The 23,436-nt window shown below is 44.1% G+C and overlaps 1 protein-coding gene across 1 annotated transcript in view; it reads left to right on the top strand.

The window, feature by feature from the left end:
* CUEDC2 (CUE domain containing 2) overlaps nt 1–23,436 on the top strand; it is a 480,204-nt gene that overhangs the window by 202,533 nt on the left and 254,235 nt on the right. Inside the window, exon 5 of the mRNA XM_044055621.1 lies at nt 21,875–22,054. Coding sequence (XP_043911556.1) covers nt 21,875–22,054 — 180 coding nt within the window. The remainder of the gene's footprint in view (nt 1–21,874; nt 22,055–23,436) is intronic.

Below are 23,436 nucleotides of genomic sequence, written 5' to 3'. Positions count from 1 at the left end.
CCTTCTTTGCCATGCACCTCATCTCCTTATACTCTTGTCTACTTTCTTCATCTCTTTGACAATCCCACTTCTTCTTCGCCAGCCTCTTCCTCTGTATACTCTCCCATACTTCCTCATTCCACCACAAGGTCTCCTTGTCCTCCTTCCTCTGTCCAGATGTCACACCAAGCACCTTTCTAGCAGTCTCCCTTACTAGTTCTGCTGTAATTACCCAGCTATTCGGTAACTCTCCACTGCCTCCCAGTGCCTGTCTTAACTCTTCCCTAAACTCCACTTCACAATCACCCTTTTTAACTTCCACCATTTAATCCTTGGCACTGCTTTCACACTCCTCCTCCTCCTCTTGATCACCAACGTCATCCTACAGACCACCATTCTATGCTGCATAACTACACTTTCCCCTGCCACCACTTTACAGTCTCCAATCTCCTTTAGACTGGCCCTCCTACAATAGGATATAATCCACCTGTGTGCATCTTCCTCCACTCTTGTACGTCACCCTATGCTCCTCCCTCTTCTTAAAATACGTATTCACCACATCCATGTCCATCCTTTTCGCAAAATCCACAATCATCTGACCTTCTGCATTCCTCTCCTTAACACCATACCTACCCATCACTTCCTCATCCCCTCTGTTCACTTCACCAACATGCCCATTAAAGTCTGCTCCAATCACTAGTCTCTCACCCTTGGGTACACTCACCACAACTTCATACAACTCACTCCAAAATTTCTCTCTCATCCATCGCACACCCAACTTGTGGAGCATATGCACTAACAACATTCATCATTACACCATCAATTTTGAGCTTCATAAACATCACTCTGTCAGACACTCTCTTGACGTCTAAAACACTCTTGGCATATTGTTCCTTTAGTATAACCCCTACCCCATTTCTCCTGCCATCCTCACCATTATAGAACAATTTAAATCAGTTTCCTAAACACCTGGCCTTACTTCCCTTCCATCCGGTCTCTTGCACGCACAATATATCAGCCTTCCTTCTTTCCATCATATCAGCTTGTTCTCTTCCTATACCAGTCATACTGCCAACATTCAAAGTTCCTACCCTCACTGCTACACTCCTAACCTTCCTCCTCTCTTCCTGCCTTCGGGCATGCCTTTGCCCTCCTCTTCTCCTCAGAACCTTCCAGATAATGATGATAAAAATAAGCTTTTAAATTCTCCTTTGTGAGAGGTTTAGTTTTGGCCCCCTCAACTGCAGAGATGATCCCAAAGTGTGATGAAAGGGGTAATGCTGTTCTATGGACTTTCTCAAGAGATTTTTCAGCTCTCCTTTTCCAGGTTTTCTAAGGGATTCTCCAATTCCTCTTTCATTTCTGATAGTTAACAAAATAAACAGTTTCAACAAAGTACAGGTAAACAGATGTTCAAGAAGAAATGGCAAGGAGATTCCAAGAAGAATTCTGGAAACTTCCAAAATTGAGGGCAGTCCAATAAGTTAAATGAATAGAGACGTTGTTCCTCAATCCCACCTTGGCAGCCTCTTTTTTTTTTTTTTTCAGAAAGTCTGAATCTCCGCCATAGTTTCAAACAAATGGGTTCTGAAGATCATTCCTCAAGATTACAAATGGCAGTGGGAGGAAATTCCTCATTTTTCCAGAGGGCAATTCACCATAGGTTCATAGGTTCATAGGTTCATACTAGGCTATCTGCCCGAGGGCATTTACAAGCCTAGCCCATCGTTTTGTGGCTTACGCCACCCCTTTAGTATGGGGAACTATACCCATTATTTTGCTGTGCCTCTGTCGAGCAGTGACACTGAGGTAATCCCTGGGGTATATCTGCGATCTCCCATCCATTGGTCAAGATTTCTCTTGAACAAGGCCAGCGAGGTGCTCTGCCTCACATGTACCGGGATTTTGTTCCACAGCATAGGGAGTCTTTGGGTGATTAATCTATCCCTCCAGCACGTCCTATTAATAGCCGTGTCAAGGTTTAAGTCTCCCGCCCTTGTGGCTCTGATGGATCTAGATTTTTTGAGGTGAAGCATATTCATCAAATCTGGGTTTGACATGGCCTTGTATGTTAGGCAAAGGTCACCTCTGAGCAAGCGGTAAGCGACTGAATAGAGCTGGAGTTCTTTCAGTCGGGCAGCATAGGACAGATTTTTGAGACCCTTTATCCTTTTGGTGAGGAACTTTTGTGGCCTCTCCAGCTGCTGCAAGTGTCGGGTCAGATACATTCGAATGGGGCATTGTACTCAATCATTGGTCTGATGAGTGATGAGTAAAGGGAGACTATGACCTCCCTTGATCTAGATGAGAATCCCTTCATGATAAGGTGGGCAATGTAGAAGGTCTTCCTAACTACTTTAGCTACATGGGTGTCGAATGACAGACTACTATCAACCTGGGTCCCCAGGTCCCTGATAACAACTTCTGTGCTCAGTGGATTGCCACCTATTTGGTAGCTAGGGGTAACCTTGTTTTTCCCGAAGGGTATGACTATGCATTTTTTGGCATTTAACTTTAGGTCGTGGCTCTGGCACCAGTTATCCGTTTCTGTGAGACCCTTCTGAAGGATATCTGTGTCAGATGTGTTTTCTACTATGGCGCCCAGTTTGCAGTCATCTGCAAACTTTGTCAGCCATAACCCTCCTGTGTTTGCTTGTACTTCGGAAAAGTAGATGCCAAACAAGAGTGGGCCCAGGACTGAGCCCTGTGGGACACCACTTGTGACAGGCTTTGAGTCTGACATGGCGCCAGCAGCTCTGACCCTGTGGGTTCTGTCACTCAGCCAGTTTGCAACCCATCTTGTGATGTATGGGTTGACATTTAAGCTGATGAGTTTTTCAATGATACCCGAATGGGGTATTGTATCAAGGCCTTAGCCAGATCGAGGTAGGCTGTATGGACTGCCTTTCCCTCATCAATGGCTTTGGTGACTGTTTCAAAAAGTCAACCAAGTTTAAAAGGCATGATCTGCCTTTGACAAAGCCAAACTGGGTTGGATCCAAAGTCTGCAAATTCCCTATGTCTTTATTTATGAGGTCCATTATGATCCTCTCCATGGCTTTGCAGATAAGGCTTGTCAAGCTAATGGGCGGTAATTTCCAGGGTCGGTGGAGGCACCGCCTTTGTGAAGTGGTACCACAGTTGCAGTGCCACTCCTGGGCACGTATCCAGAGGTAAGACTTTGATTAAACAGCTGTCCTAGCTGTGGGTTTAATTCCTCATTGAGTTCATGGAGCATACAGCCGGGGACACCATCAGGTCCCATGGATGCTGTGTTTTTGCTTTGGAGAGAGCAGTTCTCACTTGGGCTGGAGATGTTTGGGGGCTGCAATCGCTTGGTATAGATATCTCTCCTTTGGGGAGGGGAGAAGTTTGCACTGAACCTGTCAGCCAGTATGTTGGCAATGTCTGTAGGATCAGTAATCTTCACATCATTTTGAACAAGCTCTGAGCATATCTGGGAGTTTCCTCCCAGGTTTCTAACATAGCTAAAGAAGGCCTTATGATTGTCTTTTGAGTCTTTAGCTATTTTTCTCTCGAAATTTGCTTTGGATGATTTTATGAGAGCTCTTAGTTTTTACTTATAGTGATCAAGGGTGTCTTACCTTTTAAGGATTTTGCTCTATCTTGTAGTAGCTTCCTCCTTTTGTTGTAGAGTTTGTTTATGGTTGGGGTCCACCAGACTGGACGCTTGCCTTTGGTACAAAGAGTCTTTGTTTTGCTTGGGATTGCCTTATCCATGCAGTCCTGCAGGTGCTGGTAGAAGGCATTTGTAAGTGATTCAGCGCTTGAGTGTTGTTTTCCACTGCTCGGGGCCTTAAAGGAGACCACACTAGTCTTTAGAAGTGTGAAGTCGGCTTTTGAGAAGTTCTTTACTGTGGTCTTTTTATTTCAGGTGGGGTGGGATGAGGACCTCCAGCGAGATTAGTTTGTGGTCTGATCTCACCAGTGAGGGGTACACCTCCGGTGTTGAACATTGTGCTCCCATGTTCGTGATGATGAGATCAAGTATGTTATCTCCTCTTGTGGGATGGTGACTAGTTGTTCCATGGCATTTGAGTTTATGAATTCCAGGAACTTTTGGGCTAGGGTGTTTGGGCTTGAGTAGTGTTCCCAGTCTATATTAGGGTAATTGAAGTCACCTAGTATGATGGTGTTTGGTGATACATTTATCCCTCTAGTGTTTTCAGGAAGGCCATGTGAGGTTCCTGAGTTTGTGAGGGTGGCCTGTAACATGCTACAATTTGCAGAGCAGTCTTGCCTATGGTTAATTGCACCTGGATGGTCTCCGATGCATCGCGGCGTTGCCACCAGTCTTGAGGTGTGGGTGTCCTTGATGAATATGGATACCCCCTCCTTTCTTGGTATTGTCCAGATTTTGGGGCCGAACGCATGATATGAGGTAAAACCTGATAGCTGGGGTGCTCTCAGGAGCCTTGAACCAGGTTTCTGTCACAGCACAGACATCGATGTTCTCCATACTGAGAAGGGCCTCGAGTGCGTGCATTTTGAGATTTAGACTTCTGGCATTGAGCAGCATTACCCTTAGTTTTTTCCTTTTTGTGTTCTAGGGTGGTAGGTTTAGAATTTGAGCCTTGCCTAAAAAGGCACTATGGGGTGGCAAGAGCCTTTGCCAATATCCGAATCCCAGGGTGACAGGTGCAAGCCGTCCCTTGAAGCAGCGTGGCTTGTCCAGCATGTCATCCCAGGCAGACAGACACTGGATCCCCTTTGAATGACACCAGTGTTTAAGCCAATTGTTAAAGCTGATCATCTTATCTCTGTATTGTGGCATCATTCTTGGTGAAGGTAGGATACTGCTCAAGGTCAGGGTCATACCTGTCTGGGCTACATAATCAGAGAGCTCCTCAATGTCTCTTTTCATGTAGTCCAAGGAGGTACGCCTCAGGTCGCTTACACCAGCGTGGACAATGACTGAATCATATTTGTACCTGCTGTTGAGAGACCTGAGTGCTTGCGTTATGTGGCGGATTCTAGCGCCCGACAGGCAGCTTACTGTGACCTTCTCCTTACTCAGTCTGGTGAGCGGGACGTCAGTGTGTCTGACTATGGAGTCACCAATGACTAGTGTGTCTGGCATTGTGTTTGGCCTTAAGGGCTGTGACTGTTTGACACTCTGACTGTGAGGTCTATGTGTTGCAGGTGTTGTGTACTGAGGTGGTGGTTGTTTGGGTGTCTGCTTTGGTGGCCTCTGCTGTTTTGGTAGATTTTTGATCAGAGCCTCCGAGTATGTCTTTGTGTGTTTATGTGTATGATTTGAGGTTGTAATGGTAATATGTGAGACTGGGTCTATAGTGTGTGTGGTAACCTTCTCCTCCTGACTGGTCTTGCCAGTCCTATGTTGAGAGAGCTCAGCCTCCAGTTTGGTCATATAGTTGCATCTCTCGCATGTATTTGTGTTTTGTGGGAGGAGGAGAGGGTTGTTCAGGTACATGAGGCAATTGTAACATTGCCTCAATATTCCCAGGTTCACCAGCTGAGCAGGAGAGGACACTAGCAACTGATCCCTCGACATGCTAGAAGGACTAGACAAAAAACTTTAAAAAGATTCCGGGGACGGGTGACCGAGAAATGGGGGTTGCCTTTTGGGGTACTATCTATGACAAGAGTGCCAGATCAAGGTAATAAGTACTGTAGGAGCAAGTGCTACGTTTAACAGATAGAGAATAGTCTACTTGGAGTCAAGTAGAGATGATCTTTTAATTATAGGATACGCTGATTAGATCAGTAGTATAGTTCGAGGAAGGTAGTTTTAAGGGAATATTTGAAGAGTGGACTTTAGGTAGCCCGAATAGTTTAAACCTGCTTAACCGGCGCTGCCCTAGTGTGCAACAGTAGCAACTCCGCTTAAATCGGCTAAATCGCTAAAGCGTGCTTTATAGCAGGGGCTGGAAAAGACAGGAAATGACCCAAATTGGCCAACAAACCACAAGTCACTGCCCTAAACCACTCCTCTGAGGACAGATGAAGGAGTTATGGAAATGACCCTAGTGGCCAATAAAACTACAGTTTCAAGTCAGTAACCACCTCTCCGGGGCAGGGAAGCTGCTCAATGTTAGTCACTGCCACTGATAAACACAGAGACCCTCCTTCAGCCCAAGCAAAAATGGCCTCACAGAAACTTTCAAACAGTTCAGGAACAGCAAGCCTGTAACTGAACTTTTTTAACTCTCAGAAAAGTGGGAAAAAGCAAGATTTTTTTTGTTTTGTTTTTTACAGAGATAGCAGAGGTTCACAAGTAATATCAAGTTATAACAGTGCAGTAAATGACTCCACACAAGAGTGCTAGGTCAAGGACAGAAAATATGCAAGTTTTAAGAAAAACGATTTAAAATTAAGTGCAAACAGGAAATTCAGCAAACAGCTTTGGTTGTGCTCTAAATACAGCTACTAATACAGAAATCAAGTTTAACAAGCCAGAAAATGCTCAAGCTAGGCAGCTATGCAGAAAAACTTAGCAAATAAACAGAGAAAAATACTTAAAATCTCAAAAGTGGCTCCCTTCTTCTCTCAGCGTTTTTCCTCTTGGAGGGTGCTTCACCAACAGCCAACAAGCCTGAAAAGACGCTCAAACCACGAGGCAACTAGGTTTTAAGAGAGGAAGATGAAGGAGTTATGGAAATGACCCTAGTGGCCAATAAAACTACAGTTTCAAGTCAGTAACCACCTCTCCGGGGCAGGGAAGCTGCTCAATGTTAGTCACTGCCACTGATAAACACAGAGACCCTCCTTCAGCCCAAGCAAAAATGGCCTCACAGAAACTTTCAAACAGTTCAGGAACAGCAAGCCTGTAACTGAACTTTTTTAACTCTCAGAAAAGTGGGAAAAAGCAAGATTTTTTTTTTTGTTTTTTACAGAGATAGCAGAGGTTCACAAGTAATATCAAGTTATAACAGTGCAGTAAATGACCCCACACAAGATTGCTAGGTCAAGGACAGAAAATATGCAAGTTTTAAGAAAAAAACGATTTAAAATTAAGTGCAAACAGGAAATTCAGCAAACAGCTTTTGGTTGTGCTCTAAATACAGCTACTAATACAGAAATCAAGTTTAACAAGCCAGAAAATGCCCAAGCTAGGCAGCTATGCAGAAAAACTTAGCAAATAAACAGAGAAAAATACTTAAAATCTCAAAAGTGGCTCCTTCTTCTCTCAGCGTTTTTCCTCTTGGAGGGTGCTTCACCAACAGCCAACAAGCCTGAAAAGACGCTCAAACCACGAGGCAACTAGGTTTTAAGAGAGGAAGATGAAGGAGTTATGGAAATGACCCTAGTGGCCAATAAAACTACAGTTTCAAGTCAGTAACCACCTCTCCGGGGCAGGAAGCTGCTCAATGTTAGTCACTACCACTGATAAACACAGAGACCCTCCTTCAGCCCAAGCTATAATGGCCTCACAGAAACTTTCAAACAGTTCAGGAACAGCAAGCCTGTAAATGAACTTTTTTAACTCTCAGAAAAGTGGGAAAAAAGCAAGATTTTTTTTGTTTTGTTTTTTACAGAGATAGCAGAGGTTCACAAGTAATATCAAGTTATAACAGTGCAGTAAATGACTCCACACAAGAGTGCTAGGTCAAGGACAGAAAATATGCAAGTTTTAAGAAAAAAACGATTTAAAATTAAGTGCAAACAGGAAATTCAGCAAACAGCTTTTGGTTGTGCTCTAAATACAGCTACTAATACAGAAATCAAGTTTAACAAGCCAGAAAATGCTCAAGCTAGGCAGCTATGCAGAAAAACTTAGCAAATAAACAGAGAAAAAATACTTAAAATCTCAAAAGTGGCTCCCTTCTTCTCTCGGCGTTTTTTCCTCTTGGAGGGTGCTTCACCAACAGCCAACAAGCCTTCTATTATGACTGAGTTCCACAACTGAGCTGAATTCTGTAGAAAGTGACCCACATATCATTTCATTAAAACAGTATAACCCACACACAAACAATTAAGCCATGCCTTGTCTCTCCACAGGATGCACCTAGACAATTGTGATGACTGCATGTAGTCAGACTTTAGTCTTGTTTGTACCTGTTCTTTATTACATGCTGTCCCCAGGCAGTGATGGACCTATTTCTCCTTTCCAGGTGGAAAATAAGTTTTATTCAAGATGATTTTAATGCCAAAGAATGAAAATGCTTGGAGACCAGTCCTGGATCTTTTTTCCTAAACCTGTTTGCAATAGTGCCAACATTCAAAATGATTTCATTTCACAACCGTTTGCCTCCTCTTCTTCAGTCAAGTTCTCTAGTAACATTAGATTTAAAAGATGCACCTGATGTCAATTTTCATTCTGTCCTCAACTGATTTGTTCAGATCTGATCCCTCAGATTCGACTTGGCTGTTGCTAAAGCTCGTGGCAACCAAAAACTCTCAAGGTTCTCCCTTAACCATAATGCAGCAACCCCAGTTACCCCAGATCTTGTTTGCCACTTCAAGTAAAAGATGTGATCTTCCATCTCTCTCTCTCGAGTGTTGGCTAGATAATTGTGATATTTTTCAATTTTTACTTCAAGAAACCCTTTATATTACTATCCCTTCCATCTTCCTTCTTCCTGTGAGGAAGCTATATCAGAGGGTTCTTCTTCCAAGTCAAAAACTGGGAAAGTTAAAATAAATATCCTCTTCCTCTAAGCCATCTTCCACTTCCTCCTCCAGCTTCAGACTCCTCAAGGAAGAGGTCTCATAAGGACCTGGTCTCGTCCCAAGATCCAAAGAAGGCAAAAGTGCAAGATCCTGCTAAGAAGAAATTATTGGATCCAACGCCTCCTCTGTTGGATCTGATGAAGACTAAACTCTCTGATCCGACTACGTGTGATCCTGTGCAAACCAAACCTGACCTTCAAGCTACCAAATTTCTACCCAGAACAAGGTACTCTCAGTCTCTGGAGCAGTTTCTAACAGTGTACTGTCAGAAACCTAACCGAAGATGTGGAGAAACTGGTGAAGATTCTCTTGGCACAGAACCAGGTTGGTGTTCCTTCAGCTCCTATCCCTCTGGGTCAGGACACCTGAGTATATACTACCCCCCCCCACCCCCAATTACAGATTCCTCCTCTAACTTCTGTAGCTTCACAGATTTTGGATCAGAGTCTTCCAGATCCAGGATAACTTTATCCTTGGATCTGAGGTCTTCCCTGAGGGCTCCAGCCCTGTTTGATCCAGAGAGCTCCTGGAGCTGTAGTCTGCCTGGAGCTGAGCTACTGCATTTGACTCCAAATCTTTTAAGGCCATCTCTACACCTCAGAGCTTCGGCATTGGACAGCTCTGCTGTGGCTTCCAGCTCTGAGGTTTTGCCCTCTGAGCAGGGGAGGCCTACGATTCAGAACCTTGTAGTCGATCTGCTGACTTCTCGCTATCCGAGCTGCTCTATCTTTGAGGCTGCAACGAGTATTTTCTGCCTCAGCAGTTCTGATGGAGCTTTTCCCCCTTGGATCCTAAGTCCTCTGCCATGATGTCTCAGCGCTCAGAGCTTCACAGTCTCTCTTTACAGGGATGGACAGAACCAAAAACCCAGGCTCCTTCCCAGGGAATTGTAATCTCCTCTTCTGATACCTCCCCAGAACACTATACTGAGGCATCCTTAAGTAGAGGATGTGTAAGAGGAAACACTCCCTGGAGGAGTTCATCACTGAAGACACAGATTTCGATGAAGGCGAAAGGTCCCCACAATCACCTTGAGATGTGGCTGGACATCCAGCAACCCTATGTCTGAGGAATCTGTTCTTTTGGAGCTGCTTGGTACTGGACACCCTCTATTTCCTGGGTGATTACACCCGCCAATGAGCTTATAGACTTTATCTCATGGCAGGTGTGGAAAGATCCTGGCACCATACAGCCCTTTCCTTATAGATCAGATAGAATAATGGCACCACCTGTGGATAGACAGTTTTGGAGGAAGGGAGTTTCTGTTGATGCCATGGTCACTGAGGAAGCCACCAAAAAGGAACTAGCAGAGAAGTTCCACTGTCTATTCCCCCAACAGGGTGTTGTGGGTGATGCACAGATTTGGGAAACGTGTCTATTCTTCAGTGACCTTCGCCTTGAGGTCTCTGAACTATTTGGCACACACTACTAGGCTTCAGCAGGATTTGATCAAGGAGTTGTCGAATACCCTCTCAGGTGCTGTTGCTGTTTTAAGTTCAGGCATCTGTTACTTTTCAGCTGACGAACCTACATTCCATATCCAATGCATCCATGAGGTCTATCTCACACGTAGCAGAAGGAACTTCAAAGTCAACAGTTCCAAGCATTTTCATAAGGAGACAAGCCTGGATATGCTTCTCTGAGTTTGCAGTGTCTTTCAGGCCTTCTTTCGTCAGTGTTCCTTTTGACAAGAATGTCTTTATTCTGCCTCTAAGTAAAAAAGACACTGTCCAGGTGTGAAAAGGACGGAAAGATCCTGTCTGCCGTCAGCTTGCATTTTTTCAACCCCTCAAAGAACCTTTTCCAGGAACCAACAAGGTGGTCAGAAAATTTGGATCAAGAAATTTCAGGGTCCATTTCAATGTGGTTCAAAAAATTTCAAGGTCCATTTCAAGACGAGCATGGTGGAGGTTCCCCCAGAGGTAGAGGAGGGAGCTCTTATGGACAAAGATGCCCCCATGGCAGAGGTGGCCTGCAGAACCAGGGTTTCAGAGAATCATTCTTGACAAATCCTACCAGCGCCCCTGAAAGGAGGCCCAATTGTCCACCTCTGGAGATGGTTGGGAGATGCTTATCAGTGCACCAGAGAACCTGGCTAGATACAACAGATAGTTGGGTGCATAGTATTATTTCCAGAGGCTATATTATACCCTTTTCCCTTTCTCCCACAATCCCAAGGAAAATCCCTAATGTTTCACCCAGTCAGACGGAACAAGCAACAATTCAAATACAAAATCTGTTAGTCATCCGAGAGGTCCTGACAGATCAGATAAAATACGGAAATTGATCAAGGTTCTTTGGTGCCAAAGAAAACGGAGGACTGGAGACCAATCCTGGATCTCTCCAAACTAGACTGTTCGAAGAACCAAATTTCGGATGTCACGGTTCAGTCCCTTCTCTTTCTGTGCAAAGATGACTGGATGTGCTGTATAGACTTCAAGATATGTACCGTCACATAAAGATGAACAGTTACTCCAGAAGGTACTTGCACTTCCGTCTGGGAGGCAGTCATGATCAATTCAGAGTACTGTCCTTCAGACTCACCAACTCCCAGGTTGTTTACAAAGTGCATGGTAGTAGTAGCAACTCGCATGAGATTGCAAATATTCAGTGTTTCCACATCTAGACTGGCTCATTACCACTTCAACTAGGCATCAACTCATATGTACAAGAGTCCAGGTTCCTCCAGACTTGCTCTCGTCTGGGGATGACCATAAACTACGACAAATCTCTTCTGCAACTGACTCGGACTTTAGATTTTATAGGAGCAATTCTCAATACAACTGTTGCTTCCCTTCCATTACTGAGAGATCAGACCATAAAGACTTCAAGTCCAAAAGATAATATGCAGCACCTCAGTCCAATTGGTCCTTCAGGCTCTGGGATTGGTGACAGCAGCAATAACGTTGGCACGACTTGCTAGGTGTTGTATGAGAATTCTTCAGTGAATGTTAACTACTCAGTGGCCAATTCTTTATCAATCTGTCGTACAGGATAAGAATCGCTCAACTCTGCAAGAGATATCTAAAATGGTGGATTTATTCAGACCAGGTTCTACAAGGGTGTCCGTTCCCCTCTCAGCCCAAAGCCATAGTGACCAGCTTAGGGGGTGGGGGGCATTTTCTGGGGCAGACAGTCCAAGGCACCTGATCACCCCAGGAGGCCAATTTGCATATAAATGTCCTAGAGATGAGAGCAATGTTGGCGTTGCAGGCATTTCAGAATGCTCTCCCTTTGGGGACATTTGCAATACAGTTAGACAACATGTCCATTGTCTGGTACAGCAGCAAATAGGGAGGAACCAAGTCCTATCCATTGTGTCGAAGCTCTGAGTCTGGCAATGGGCAGTCTCTTCCAACCACTTCTTTTAGCAACACACATTCCGGGGAAGTCCAGTGTGGTAGCAGACAAATTCAGCAGGTGCATTCTTCTACCTCACGAATGGTCTGTCAGCAAAAAGATTGCGAACACAGTCTTCCGACAATGGGGCCAGCCTTGCTGAGATCTCTTCACTTCCCCCTGAACAATAAATGCAGCAGCTACTTTGCCCTAATCTTCCCGCCCCACAAGGGGCATCCCTGAGGGATGCTCTTCACGATTGGCTCCCCAGTCATCTTTATGCATATCTTCCCACTCCATTAATTCCCAAATTTCTTCTGAAAGCTGCAAGGTCATCCTCCTTGCTCCTTCTTGGCCTTGACAAATTTGGTTTCCCTTCCTTTGGCCTCACTTGATTCAACCACCTTGGTTTCTGGATCCAACTTTGGACCGCCTGTCTCACCCAACAGGCATGATACATCCAGAGACAGTGAGTCTCAAGCTGGCTGCCTGGTTTCTGCAATTCCATTTAATAGCCAGACAACCTATGCTCCCTTTTCTGGTCCATCATATTCTTTTGTTCTCCCATAAACCTTCTACCAGAAAACTATACTCCAGCAAACAGAAAGTGTTTGTTTTTTTGGGCTCAAAAATGTGATATTGATCCTTTCTCAGCTCCCATTCATAATATCTTGAAATTTTTAGCGCATCTTTCTGAAGAGTGAGCTAGTTAGTCTGTAAAAGTACAGTTAACAATTTTCATGATGGAATAGATGGTTCTTCTGTAGTGGCCCATAAGTTCAGCAAAGCTTTTTTGAAAGGAACTCTACTCTTAAGGCCACCTTTTAAAAGATGGTACCCTACTTTGGGACCTAAACCTTGTGCTGCATTTTCTTACACAATCTCCTTTTGAACCCTCAGCTACATGCAAACTGAAATATCTTTCATGGAAAACAATTTCCGTACTGGCCATTACCTTGGCCAGAAGAACCTTTGAAATCCAAGCATTGTGCTCAAAACCTCCATACTTGATTTTTCATAAAGACACTTACCTTGCGTACCAACCCATAATTTCTTCCAAAGGTGGTGTCTGAATCCAATATAAATCAGTCGATTAATTTACCAGTATTTCCCAAATTTTCAAAGAAAGGAGAATACATATGTTTATTGAATGTTCACAGACAGTTTTTACTTGGGACAAAAAACAGCAGAAATTCTAATCAGTTGTTTAATATGCAGAACCAACATTAGGTAAACCAGTTACCAAAGTTTCTCTATCTAGATGGATAACAAATTGCATTTCCTTTGTGTATAACAAATTAGGCATTGCTCTGACAAAACCTATTTGAGCTCACTCAACCAGATCCATGGCAACTTCCTCAGTGTTTCAGTCCAGTGTCCATGCATGACATTGTGCAGCAGCTACTGGGGCTACTCCCCATACCTTTTAATACTCTTTACAAATTAGATCTGGTCTCTAGAAGAAAGGCCTCTCTTGGTTCTGTGGTGCTCAAGAATATCCTTCCTTGAGTCTGTCCTGGAAATCCGGTAGCTGGGGACTCTCTCCCATCAGTTGAGGATAGAATGGAAATTGACAACTTCAGATGAAGCTATGTACTCACCATAACGTTCCATCTGTTGTCCATTTTCATTCTTCCTCAACTCCCACCCTCCACCCCCATCCTTCTGGAAGAGTGAGTGCTTAGTGGACCTATATGTCCTTATTTTTTGTATAAGCTCTAGATGTAGCTTGTCCGTAATAATTTCCATCTTTTACTTTCTACTACAACAGTAAACAAGATCTGAGGTAATTGGGGTTGGTGCATTACATTATGGGTAAGGAAGAAGCTCGAGAGTTCTTGGTTGCCACAAGCTTTTACAACGGCCAAGTCAGATCCAGGGGATCTGATCCTAACCCATCAGCTGAGGAAGACTGAATATAGACAACACAGATGGGATTTTATGGTGAGTGCATAAATTCTTTTTAATCACATTCCTGTACATCCAAACTTGAGGCATTTCTTAAGGTTTTGTGTTTCTGGATCACATTCTGTTCTTTGCCTTACCCTTTGGACTTCTCCACTGCACTAAGAGTGTTCAGAAAGTGTCTAGCTCCACTTAAGTTCAGACTACAGGGTGCCCACATTTTTCCATATTTAGACAACCGGTTTATCTTTGTGGAGTTTTTTTTTCAAAGTATCAGGAATCTTTCTCTCTTGGGTGAGAGATCTTACACAAGCTGGGATACCAAGAGAATATTCAAGTCGTTTTTGACTCCTCATAAGATTGTGTTTTCGGGATGTCAATTAGACCCCACAGTTCAAAGAGCTTTCATTCCACAGGAAAAATATCTGTATCTAAATCTATTTTTAGGGTTATTTACTCAGGCTTTGGTCACTTCTTGGGAATACCTAAGGACTTTAGGTCTCGCTTCTATTATTCTCATGATATCCCTGGCAAGAATCCGTATGAGAAAGATAGTGTTATCTGAAGTTTCTTTGGTCCCAGCACAAACACTCATCTTTTCAGATCCCAGTGCTGACGTTTGTCAAAAGGTAAATCACTCGATAGAGACAACAGATATCCTTAAATGTGGTACATCAGCAAGCAAGGGGGAATTAGGTTGTACCCCCACTGCAGACTAGCCTTGCTAACTTCAAATTTAGTTTCATAGCACATCTCACTCTGCAGGCGTCCCACATACAGTCAGCAAAATTGTGCTGTAGACAAGCCACGCAGGATAAGTGCAGACCCTAGACCAGGATGTTTTCCAAGATTTGATCAATCTGTGTGGAGTTAAAGTAGGCCTCTTTGCCTCCTGAACAATTAGCTGGCAAGATTGTGCTCTAAGACGCCATGCAAGAAGACCGGGAAGACAGATGTCTTTTCTTTTCCTTGGAAAGAAATGTTCCTATATGCTTTTCCACCCTTTCCACTAATGTCCAGAGAACACTGAAGATTCTAAAGGAATTCCCCAAAATCATTGTGGTGACTCCATTCAGACCCAGGCAACCAGGATTTCCCCTTCTTTTGGAAATTGCCAGGGGCAGTTACCCCAAGTTTTCTCATAGTGGATCTACTCACACAAGAACAGGATTGTTTAAAACACCCTGACACACTAATCAACTTCAAGTAACTGTCTGGATGATAGGATATTGATTCCCTTTAGGCACCTATTTACTGAGCATGTGCAGCAGGCAGTAATGGAGGCAAGACAGCCTGCTACTAGAAAATCATATATTAGCAAATGGAAAATGTTTTCTAGTCTGTGCCAACAATTTAACCAGCACTGATTCTGTGCTAGTTCTGTGGTTTTACAGTATTTGAGTTGCTCTCCTTTTGCCTTTCCTATTCCTGTATCAAGGTTCATTTATTGGCCATTTCAGCATGTCTGCCCATGGATTCTCCTCTTTCAGAGTGTTATGTCAAAATATTTTTGAAAGGACTTTTGCATAAGAGGCCTTCAAAAAAAACTGATGGCCCCTTCTTGGGATCTTGATTGTGTCAGAAGCTAGTATTTGCTCCTTTTGGACCAGCTAACCTGGCTGATTTGAAATTAACATGGAAAACCGTTTTATTGATTGCTCCGACCTCTGCAAGAAGGGTATCTGAGTTGCAAGTTCTTATGGGGAGTCAACCCTGTCTGGTTTTGCAGATGATACAGGATTTCTTTGAGAAAAAATCCTCCTTTTATGACTAAAGTGATGCTTGAGTTTACTTTGCCAAATTATCCATCTCTCCATTTTCTTTCCTAAACCCAAAAATGATGGAGAAAAGATACTTCATAGTTTGGATGTGCACAGCCAACTCGGGTACTATCTTGACAAATAAATCTTTCAGATTGTTGGATCAATTGTTCATTTCTTGTGTAGGTGTAAAAAAATAAAAAAATAAAAAAAAGGGACAACCCCTGTCAAAGCAAACTATTTCCAAATGGTTGTCTGAGGCTATTACTTTTTGCCATACTCTCCATAACAAAATTGTTCCAGGCACGGTGAAGGCCCACTCTACCAGGGCCTTTGCTTCATCTATGGCTTTTTGGAAAGGCTTAGATTCTAGTAGTATTCTAAAAGCTGTAGCTTCCTCCTCTGTACATTTACAAACCACTAAGCTTGATTCCTTATCTAGATAAGACTTTACATGGACCATTCTCCAAGCCTCCTGGACTTTTCTCCTTCCACCTCACAATTGTAAACTGGGATAATCTGTCAATATAGCTAAGGCTACTTCAGCAATGATCAGTATGATGGACAGAGTACAGTTGTATAAGTAATCTTACCATAACAGTAGATGTTGAAATGATCAGTGCTGCAATAGTCGCTCCCTCCCTGTTGTTTTTTTGGTGTTTTTATGCCAGGGTTTGGTTATGTTTCGTTTCCTAGCATTGTCCTTTAAGGATTCAGCCACCCACTGTCTGTTGGCAGGAAAATGCTGAAATGCATGATTCCCACACTTGTCTTTTACTCTGCTCATCTTAAGCTGCCAGACAGTTTGGGCATGTGGAAGATGCCTTGAATCATTGAAAACTGTCTAGCTGTTATAGCCTTGGCAGGATACAACCCATATAGCCAAGGCTACTGCAGCAGTGATCATTCTATCATCTACTGATGTCCTTCTATTCTCATGTTGCAGTATTCCAAAACTTGGATTTTCCCCTCTTGCTACCCGAACGTCCGGCCAGTATACAAAAGCTTCTAGTTACTGCAAGGTACTGGGATGTCTGATGTTGGCTAAGGAAATGTGGGCCATAAAAGTGACGTCTGTATGTACTAGATCTCAGGGCTTCTCTGCCACTAGTCAAACGTCAACTGTTCCTGCCATACCAGCCATCGGATCATCTTTTCAAAGATAAGTACCCCGTTGGGGACTTTTCTTTTTTTCTTTTGAATCACTGCATGCCTGTTTAGGTTTATGCCGTCCAGGAAGGGAAAGTGTAGGTGCGTTCATCAGATAACCCATAAGGACGGCTTTTCTGTTTAGGGCCTACACATGACCATAAATCCTGCTCAGTCTGTCAGGCCTTCGTCCCTAAACCTTTGAGCAGTCGTCTGACGCCGTGAATATTTAGAAATCAGTGCCTTAAGGCTTAAGCCCATCAAGTCACCTAAGAAAAAAGCCAAAGTTGCTAGGCCTGAATCTGTTGCTGCACCTGCTCCACCCGATGTCCCTCCTGTGATCAACATTAGCCTGGAGGAACGTTTGGTCGCCACCGATATGGGTACAGTGGGTACCATTGTGGAAGTTGCAGAACCCAGAGCGGAAGGCACATCCTCTTAGGTAAGGCAGACATCTGCTACTGATGGTGTCTAGGAACCTTGGCTTGTACTGGCTGGCCAGACAGGTCCTTCCACTACTGAAGATGCTAGCGAACCTGGGCCTACCTTGGCCCCTATGCTCTCTAGGCCTTCCTTGAAAAGAAAATGGAAAACAAAGCAGGTTTCTTCCCCTGTACAGAGCCAGCCAGACTGGCAGGCATTTTCTCAGAGACTCTTCAATGCTTTTGTGGTTCTTAGGCCTGTCACACCCTCATCCTCCCCAGTGGTTTCCCCAGTAATTAGCCCTAGGCCTCAGGCTGAAGATATTTCTCAACTTTAAGTTAGGCTGAAGATATTTCTCAACTTGAGGACTCCTCTATAGAGGATTCCCTGTCATACGTCTCCCAGTTACCATCTCCCCTTGGTTGTGCCTTCCCAGAGGACGATTCTGCTGAGACAGATTCTCCAGGTGAGGATCTCATCTTTGGGGAGACCATTTTCAAAATGAGGGAGTTCTTTAAGTGGGATTCCACTGAGATGACAGAAGTTCAGAAACGATATTGTGAACTTCTACAAATGGACACTCCTGCTCCCTCAGCTATATCTCCAGTCTTGCCAGCTTTTCTGGATGCTTTTAATGCAGCCTCTGTGAATCCTGATTCACAGCTCCCTGCCCCTCAAAGGCCTGACAGATTCTGCAAGGTCCCTGAGGGGGCCAAATATCGTATCAAATGCCCGTAGTAGACCCTGGCACGGTTATCAATTTCAGCTGATAAGCCCTCAAAACTGCTTCCATCCACCTCGGTTCTCTCTACAGATAAAGACAGCAAGGCCATGGAGTGCCTTGGAAAAAAGGTTTATATTTCAGCTACCCTGGCATTCAGGGCAATAAACTATGAAACTCAGATGTCTAAATATGCCCTAGCCCTTTTACGACAAGCTGGTAAGCTTTTGACTGAGATCCCAGACTCTCCTGCCAGGGCACAGATATCCAGCCTTGTATCCTTGTTTTCTCAGGTCACCAGGCATTCCGTTAGGTGCAGCTGCGATGCAGCTGAAGCCTCTGCCAGATCTGCTGCATCTGCCTCAGTCCTGAGAAGAAACTCCTGGCTACAGTTACAGCCCTTACCTGATATTAGGGCATAACTATTGGATGCGCCTTTGGATAACTCTGTCCTCTTTGGGACAAAGGTGGCTGAGTTGTTCAAAACTCTACAACAGAGGAGGAAGGAGTTACAAGACCTGAAGCACCTGTTTGTTTCTCTTATCCCCAAATTCCACAGGAATTACCCCTCAAAAACTCAATTTATAAGGAAACATTCAGCTTCTCCTCCTTCCAGAAGCAGAAGGAGCACTAGGAAGCAACAAACTCCTTCCAGGCATGCGCAGCCTCCGGCCCAGAAGCCTCAGCTTCAGGACAGGGCAGGTAGTCTTTTTAGCCTTTCCCTAAGACTCTCTCACTGTCTCCCTGTTTGGAAAAACGTTACCTCAGACAGGTGGGTCTTTTCCATCACAGAAAAGGATTATTTCATGACCTGGATCACACCACCACCTTTGAGGGGTATTCCACAGCCACCCAAAGAGCAGTTCCCTCTTTTTCAGCCAGTTATAGAAGCCTTATTTCCCAAGGAACAATTCCGTCTGTTCCTATGACAGAAAAGGGAAAGAGCTTCTGTTCCAGACTCTTCCTAGTCCCAAGAAATGATGGTCCCTGGAGACCAGGTCTAGATCTTTTCCCACCTCAGTCTTTTCCTGCAAGTACCCACCTTTCAGATGCTCACTCTGCTGACCCTCTTCCCCTTGATTTTACCTCAGGGATTCCTAGCCACCTTGGAAATCGAAGATTCCTACCTGCATGTCCATCCCCATAAGGCCCAGTTACAAGGAGATACCTACGCTTCTCTGTGGGCTCTTCACATTTTCAGTTCTCTGCCTTGCCCTTTGGACTTTCTAAACCACTAGGGTATTCACCAAATGCCTGGCACCAGTGATTGCCTTCTGCAGGACTCAAGGGATTTAAATATTCCCTTACCTGGACAACCTTCTGATCCAGGCAGACTGTTCAAAATCCTTGCTATACCATCTACAGACTGTAATATCAGTCATGTAAGTTGGTCTTCACTGCAAGGCAGTATCATAGACTCCTAGGTCATATGGCATTGACTGTTCCCATGTTGCCAGTGGCAAGGCTCCACGAGGAAGTTACAATGGTACCTAAGGTCTGTATGGACATGGCACTGTTACCCCCTTGAGTACAAAATCCCCTTCCTACCTTGTCTCTGGAAGGAGGTTCTCTGGTGGTTGAATCAAGTGACCTCCAACCCAGTACTCCCCTTACAGGCTCCCTTGCCAGTACAGGAGATGTACATGGATGGCTCAGATTTGGGATGGGGAACAGCCATGGGTTCCACAAGAGTCCAGGGCAATTGGTCAGACTCCATCAGCCAGGAGCATATCGGTATCGGAGAGATGAGAGAAATTCTTCTGGGCCCTGAAGGCTTTCCAACGTACTCTGAAGCAGGGCCCCCTAAAATTGTTCACAGGCAACACTACAATTGTGGCAGGGGGGAACCAAATCCCATTTGCTATGCAGACTAGCTCTCCAAGTCCATGAGCTTGCTGCACAACAGGGAGTCATTCTGCAGGCAGTGTACATCTCTTCAGAGCAGAACTCCTAGGCAGATACATTGAGCAGATCCGTGTCACAGTCCCACGAATGGATGCTGCACAGGAATGTGTTCTTGGACATAGTCCACAAATGGGGTACACCTCAGATAGATCTGTTTGCCTCCCCCTGAACAGACAACTTCCATCATTTTGCACCAGGCTACCCAGTCCTCTGGCAAGGGTAATGGATGCCTTCTCAATCTCTTGGAAGGGGTTGTTTCTGTATGCACTCCCCCCCTTTCCACATCTTCAGAAAGTCCTGAAAATCCAGCAGGACAAACCAGAAATCTTGTTGGCGACTCCCTTTTGGCCAAGACAGCATTGATTACTCCTCCTCCTACATTTAGCCAGGGGCAATCACCGCAAGTTACCTCCACAGAGTGGACCTTCTCACATAGGACAAGTGATCACTAATCCATCCCCACCTACAATCTCTGAACCTTACTCTGTGGGTGATAAAATTGAGTCTGGGAAACCTAACACTAGGAGCTCTTTGTCTAAATGGAAAAGATTCTCCATATGGTGTCTACAAAGGCAGTTGGACCCTTTTCAGGGTGATGTTCTTTGGTACTGTCATACCTGTGTGAACTCTTAGAGATAGGGTTGACATACTCCTCTGTTAAAGCCCACCTTGATGCTATTTCAGCTTGTCTGTCTCTGGACCCCCCTTTGACATCTCTGTTGCCTGCAAAGTTATTCCTAAAGGGAGTGCTGCATCTCGGGCCCCTCAGGAAACCCGTTCTGCCCCCATGGGACCTGAAGTATGTTTTAGAGAAGCTCACCATGGCCCCTTTTGAACCGGTTTCTAAGGCCTCTCTAAAACATTGCACTTGGAAAATGTACCCCTAGTAGCCTTGATATCAGCCAGGAAAATGTCAGAACTACAGGCACTCATGGCTATTCCCCCCTTTCCTCACCTTCCACAAGGACAGGGTAACTCTTAGGACCAACCCTTCCTTCATATCCAAAGTGGTCAATGAGTTATCCTTAAACCAAGCTGTTCACCTTCCCACCTTCTTTCCTCATCCTCAGAATGACAGTGAGGGAGTCTTATACTCCCTTGATGTGCACAGACAGCTTAGGTTTTACCTTGACAAGACCAAGTCTTTCAGGAAATCAGACTAATTGTCTGCTTTCATCGTAGGGCTGTGGGGAAAGCAGTGGTAAAGCAGGCCATTTCTGCCTGGATTTGCAGGGCAATTTCTTTCTGTTATACATACCATGGAAGAGCCTTAGGATCAACAATTAAAGCACACTCCACTAGGGCTAGGGCTTCATCAGGGGGTTTCTTTAAAGGGCTGGGACACTGCCTCAGTTTTAGAGGCAGCTTCATGTACCTCTGTCCACACCTTCACCAAACATAGATTGGATCACATTTCCAAATCCAGGGCTGGATTTGCCAAGGCAGTCCTTCATGGATTCCTAGAAAATAATTCCAAGCCTCCACCCTCTTTTCCCCTTTGAGCATTGGCACCCACCCAATGGTTTGGAATACTGCAATATGAGACTAGGACAAGGAATAGTTGTATAAAATCTTACCATAATCATAGATGTCCTTCTATTCCATGTTGCAGTATTCCTTCCCTCCCTCCTCCTATTAGTGTTCCTTCTTGGATGGCACCAGACCTGTACAGTTATCCTGGGACTGGGGTCCAACTGGGGTGCTCAGTTCTGAGGTATGGTACGTACAGACGTCACTTTTATGGCCCACGTTCCCTTAGCCAACATCAGATGTCCCACATACCCTGCAGTGACTAAAAGTTTTTGTATACTGGCCAGATGTTCGGGTAGCAAGAGTGGAAAACCCAAGGGTTCGGAATACTGCAACATGGAAAAGAAGAACATCTATGGTTATGGTAAGATTTTATACAACTATTCTTTATGGCAAGTTTACTTACCATAATTGTACTTTTTTCTTTAGCTTTTGAAAAAAAAAAAGAGATTAGATGTTTTGGATGGTTATCTTAATCTAAAGTGGTCCAATCTGTTTTCTGTTTCAGGAAGAATTCACTGATGCAGAACCTCAAATCCAACTGCTTCTGGAGATGTTCCCATCATGCAGTGTTTCTGAAGTCAAACGAGTACTTCATACAACTAAAGGGAACTTGGAGGAAACTGTTCATCTAATAATGGAGGGGGAAGAAAATCGGAGCACATATCTTCCTGAGGTATTGTCCATTGTGAGTTTTCTGTTCTCTGAATGGAAATCACAACCTTTTAGCTGCTGGCTTTTAACTCTGACTAACTTTTTAATTGATGCCTTTTATTTGTCTGAATAAGCACTTGTTAAATAATGCTAGTTTACTAATATCACATTATGCTCATTAATTATGAGTTCATAAATGTTAGAGCCATATTTTGTAAAGAGCATGTATACTATTTAGTATTTCCTCATTGTACAGTCAGAGGTGATCTCTGCCTAACATACAAAGCTATGTCAAACCCAGAGCTGTTGGACATGCTCCACTTAAAGAAATCCCAATCTCTCCGAGCTACATGCTCTAGGGACCTAAATCTTGTCACCACAATAAACAGAACATGCCGGAGGGATAGATTCCTGTCCCAGAGACTTCCCATACTCTGGAATAAACTACCTATCTATATCAAACAAAGGTCCTCATTAGCACTCTTCAAGAAAAATCTTGATGATTTGGATGGGAAATAGGAAATTCACCCCGGGGATCACCTCTGTGGCTCTGCTCGACCGTGGCACAGGAAAATAATTTTCTTGGGTGGCAAAAGCCAGGGTACCTTTTTGGCTGGGCTTGTATAGGCCCCAGGATTGATAGCCTAGTACCTACCTATGAACCTATGAAAGCATTCAAAAATTGGAGTAATGCATCATCTGGCCATTTGTGAAATGCTGGAGCGCAGACTTGTGTGGTGAACTCAACAGCACTGGGTCCACCTAGCTAGTGAAGTTTACACCCTTTTGTAATTGGACACTTCACCATACAGTAAAGTTCTGATATTGAAAGTGAAGAATATTATTGAACAACAGGATGTTTAAATGCAAGGAAAAAGGCATAGGAATAGATATCTTTATCCTTAAAGTGGCAGCTGTGGTATTCCACAGAAGAGGCAGCACAAAGTTTAGCACTTAAAAAAGACAAGGGTCATCACCATTACCAGCAGAAGTTATGGGTTTTATGAGAGTGTTTCTGGTTAGTTAAGCAGCCACCATCTAGATTATACCTTTTAAGGCATGTAGAACACAGTAAAGAGTAATGCAGTGTCCTTGATCTGAATTGTTACTAATGAACACATTTTCTTGGGGGTTACTGTAACTTTGCAGTAGGGTTTTATGAGTGGTGTTTGCACAGGGTTAAACTGACTACTTTGATCAATTTGCTTATAGAGCTGAATGGTACAGATGCTCAGACTAAATCCATGAAAGCACACAAAGCGACCTTTGTCAGCTGAGTAATTTAACTCTAAAGAACTGAAATTAAGGGCAGAACTGGATGGTTGTAGATAAGGTCAGTGCATCCAACCATACACGAGATGTTCACATTGTATGGATCACCACTGCATATTTACTCATTTTTCTGGGGATTTACTT

Source organism: Protopterus annectens, chromosome 14.part0 (genome assembly GCF_019279795.1).
Source record: "Protopterus annectens isolate FY-2018-M chromosome 14.part0, PAN1.0, whole genome shotgun sequence".
In the NCBI taxonomy this organism is placed as follows: Eukaryota; Metazoa; Chordata; order Ceratodontiformes; family Protopteridae; genus Protopterus; species Protopterus annectens.
The sequence above is the reverse complement of the archived record's forward strand: the minus strand, read 5'-3'. Positions and strand labels throughout refer to the sequence as shown.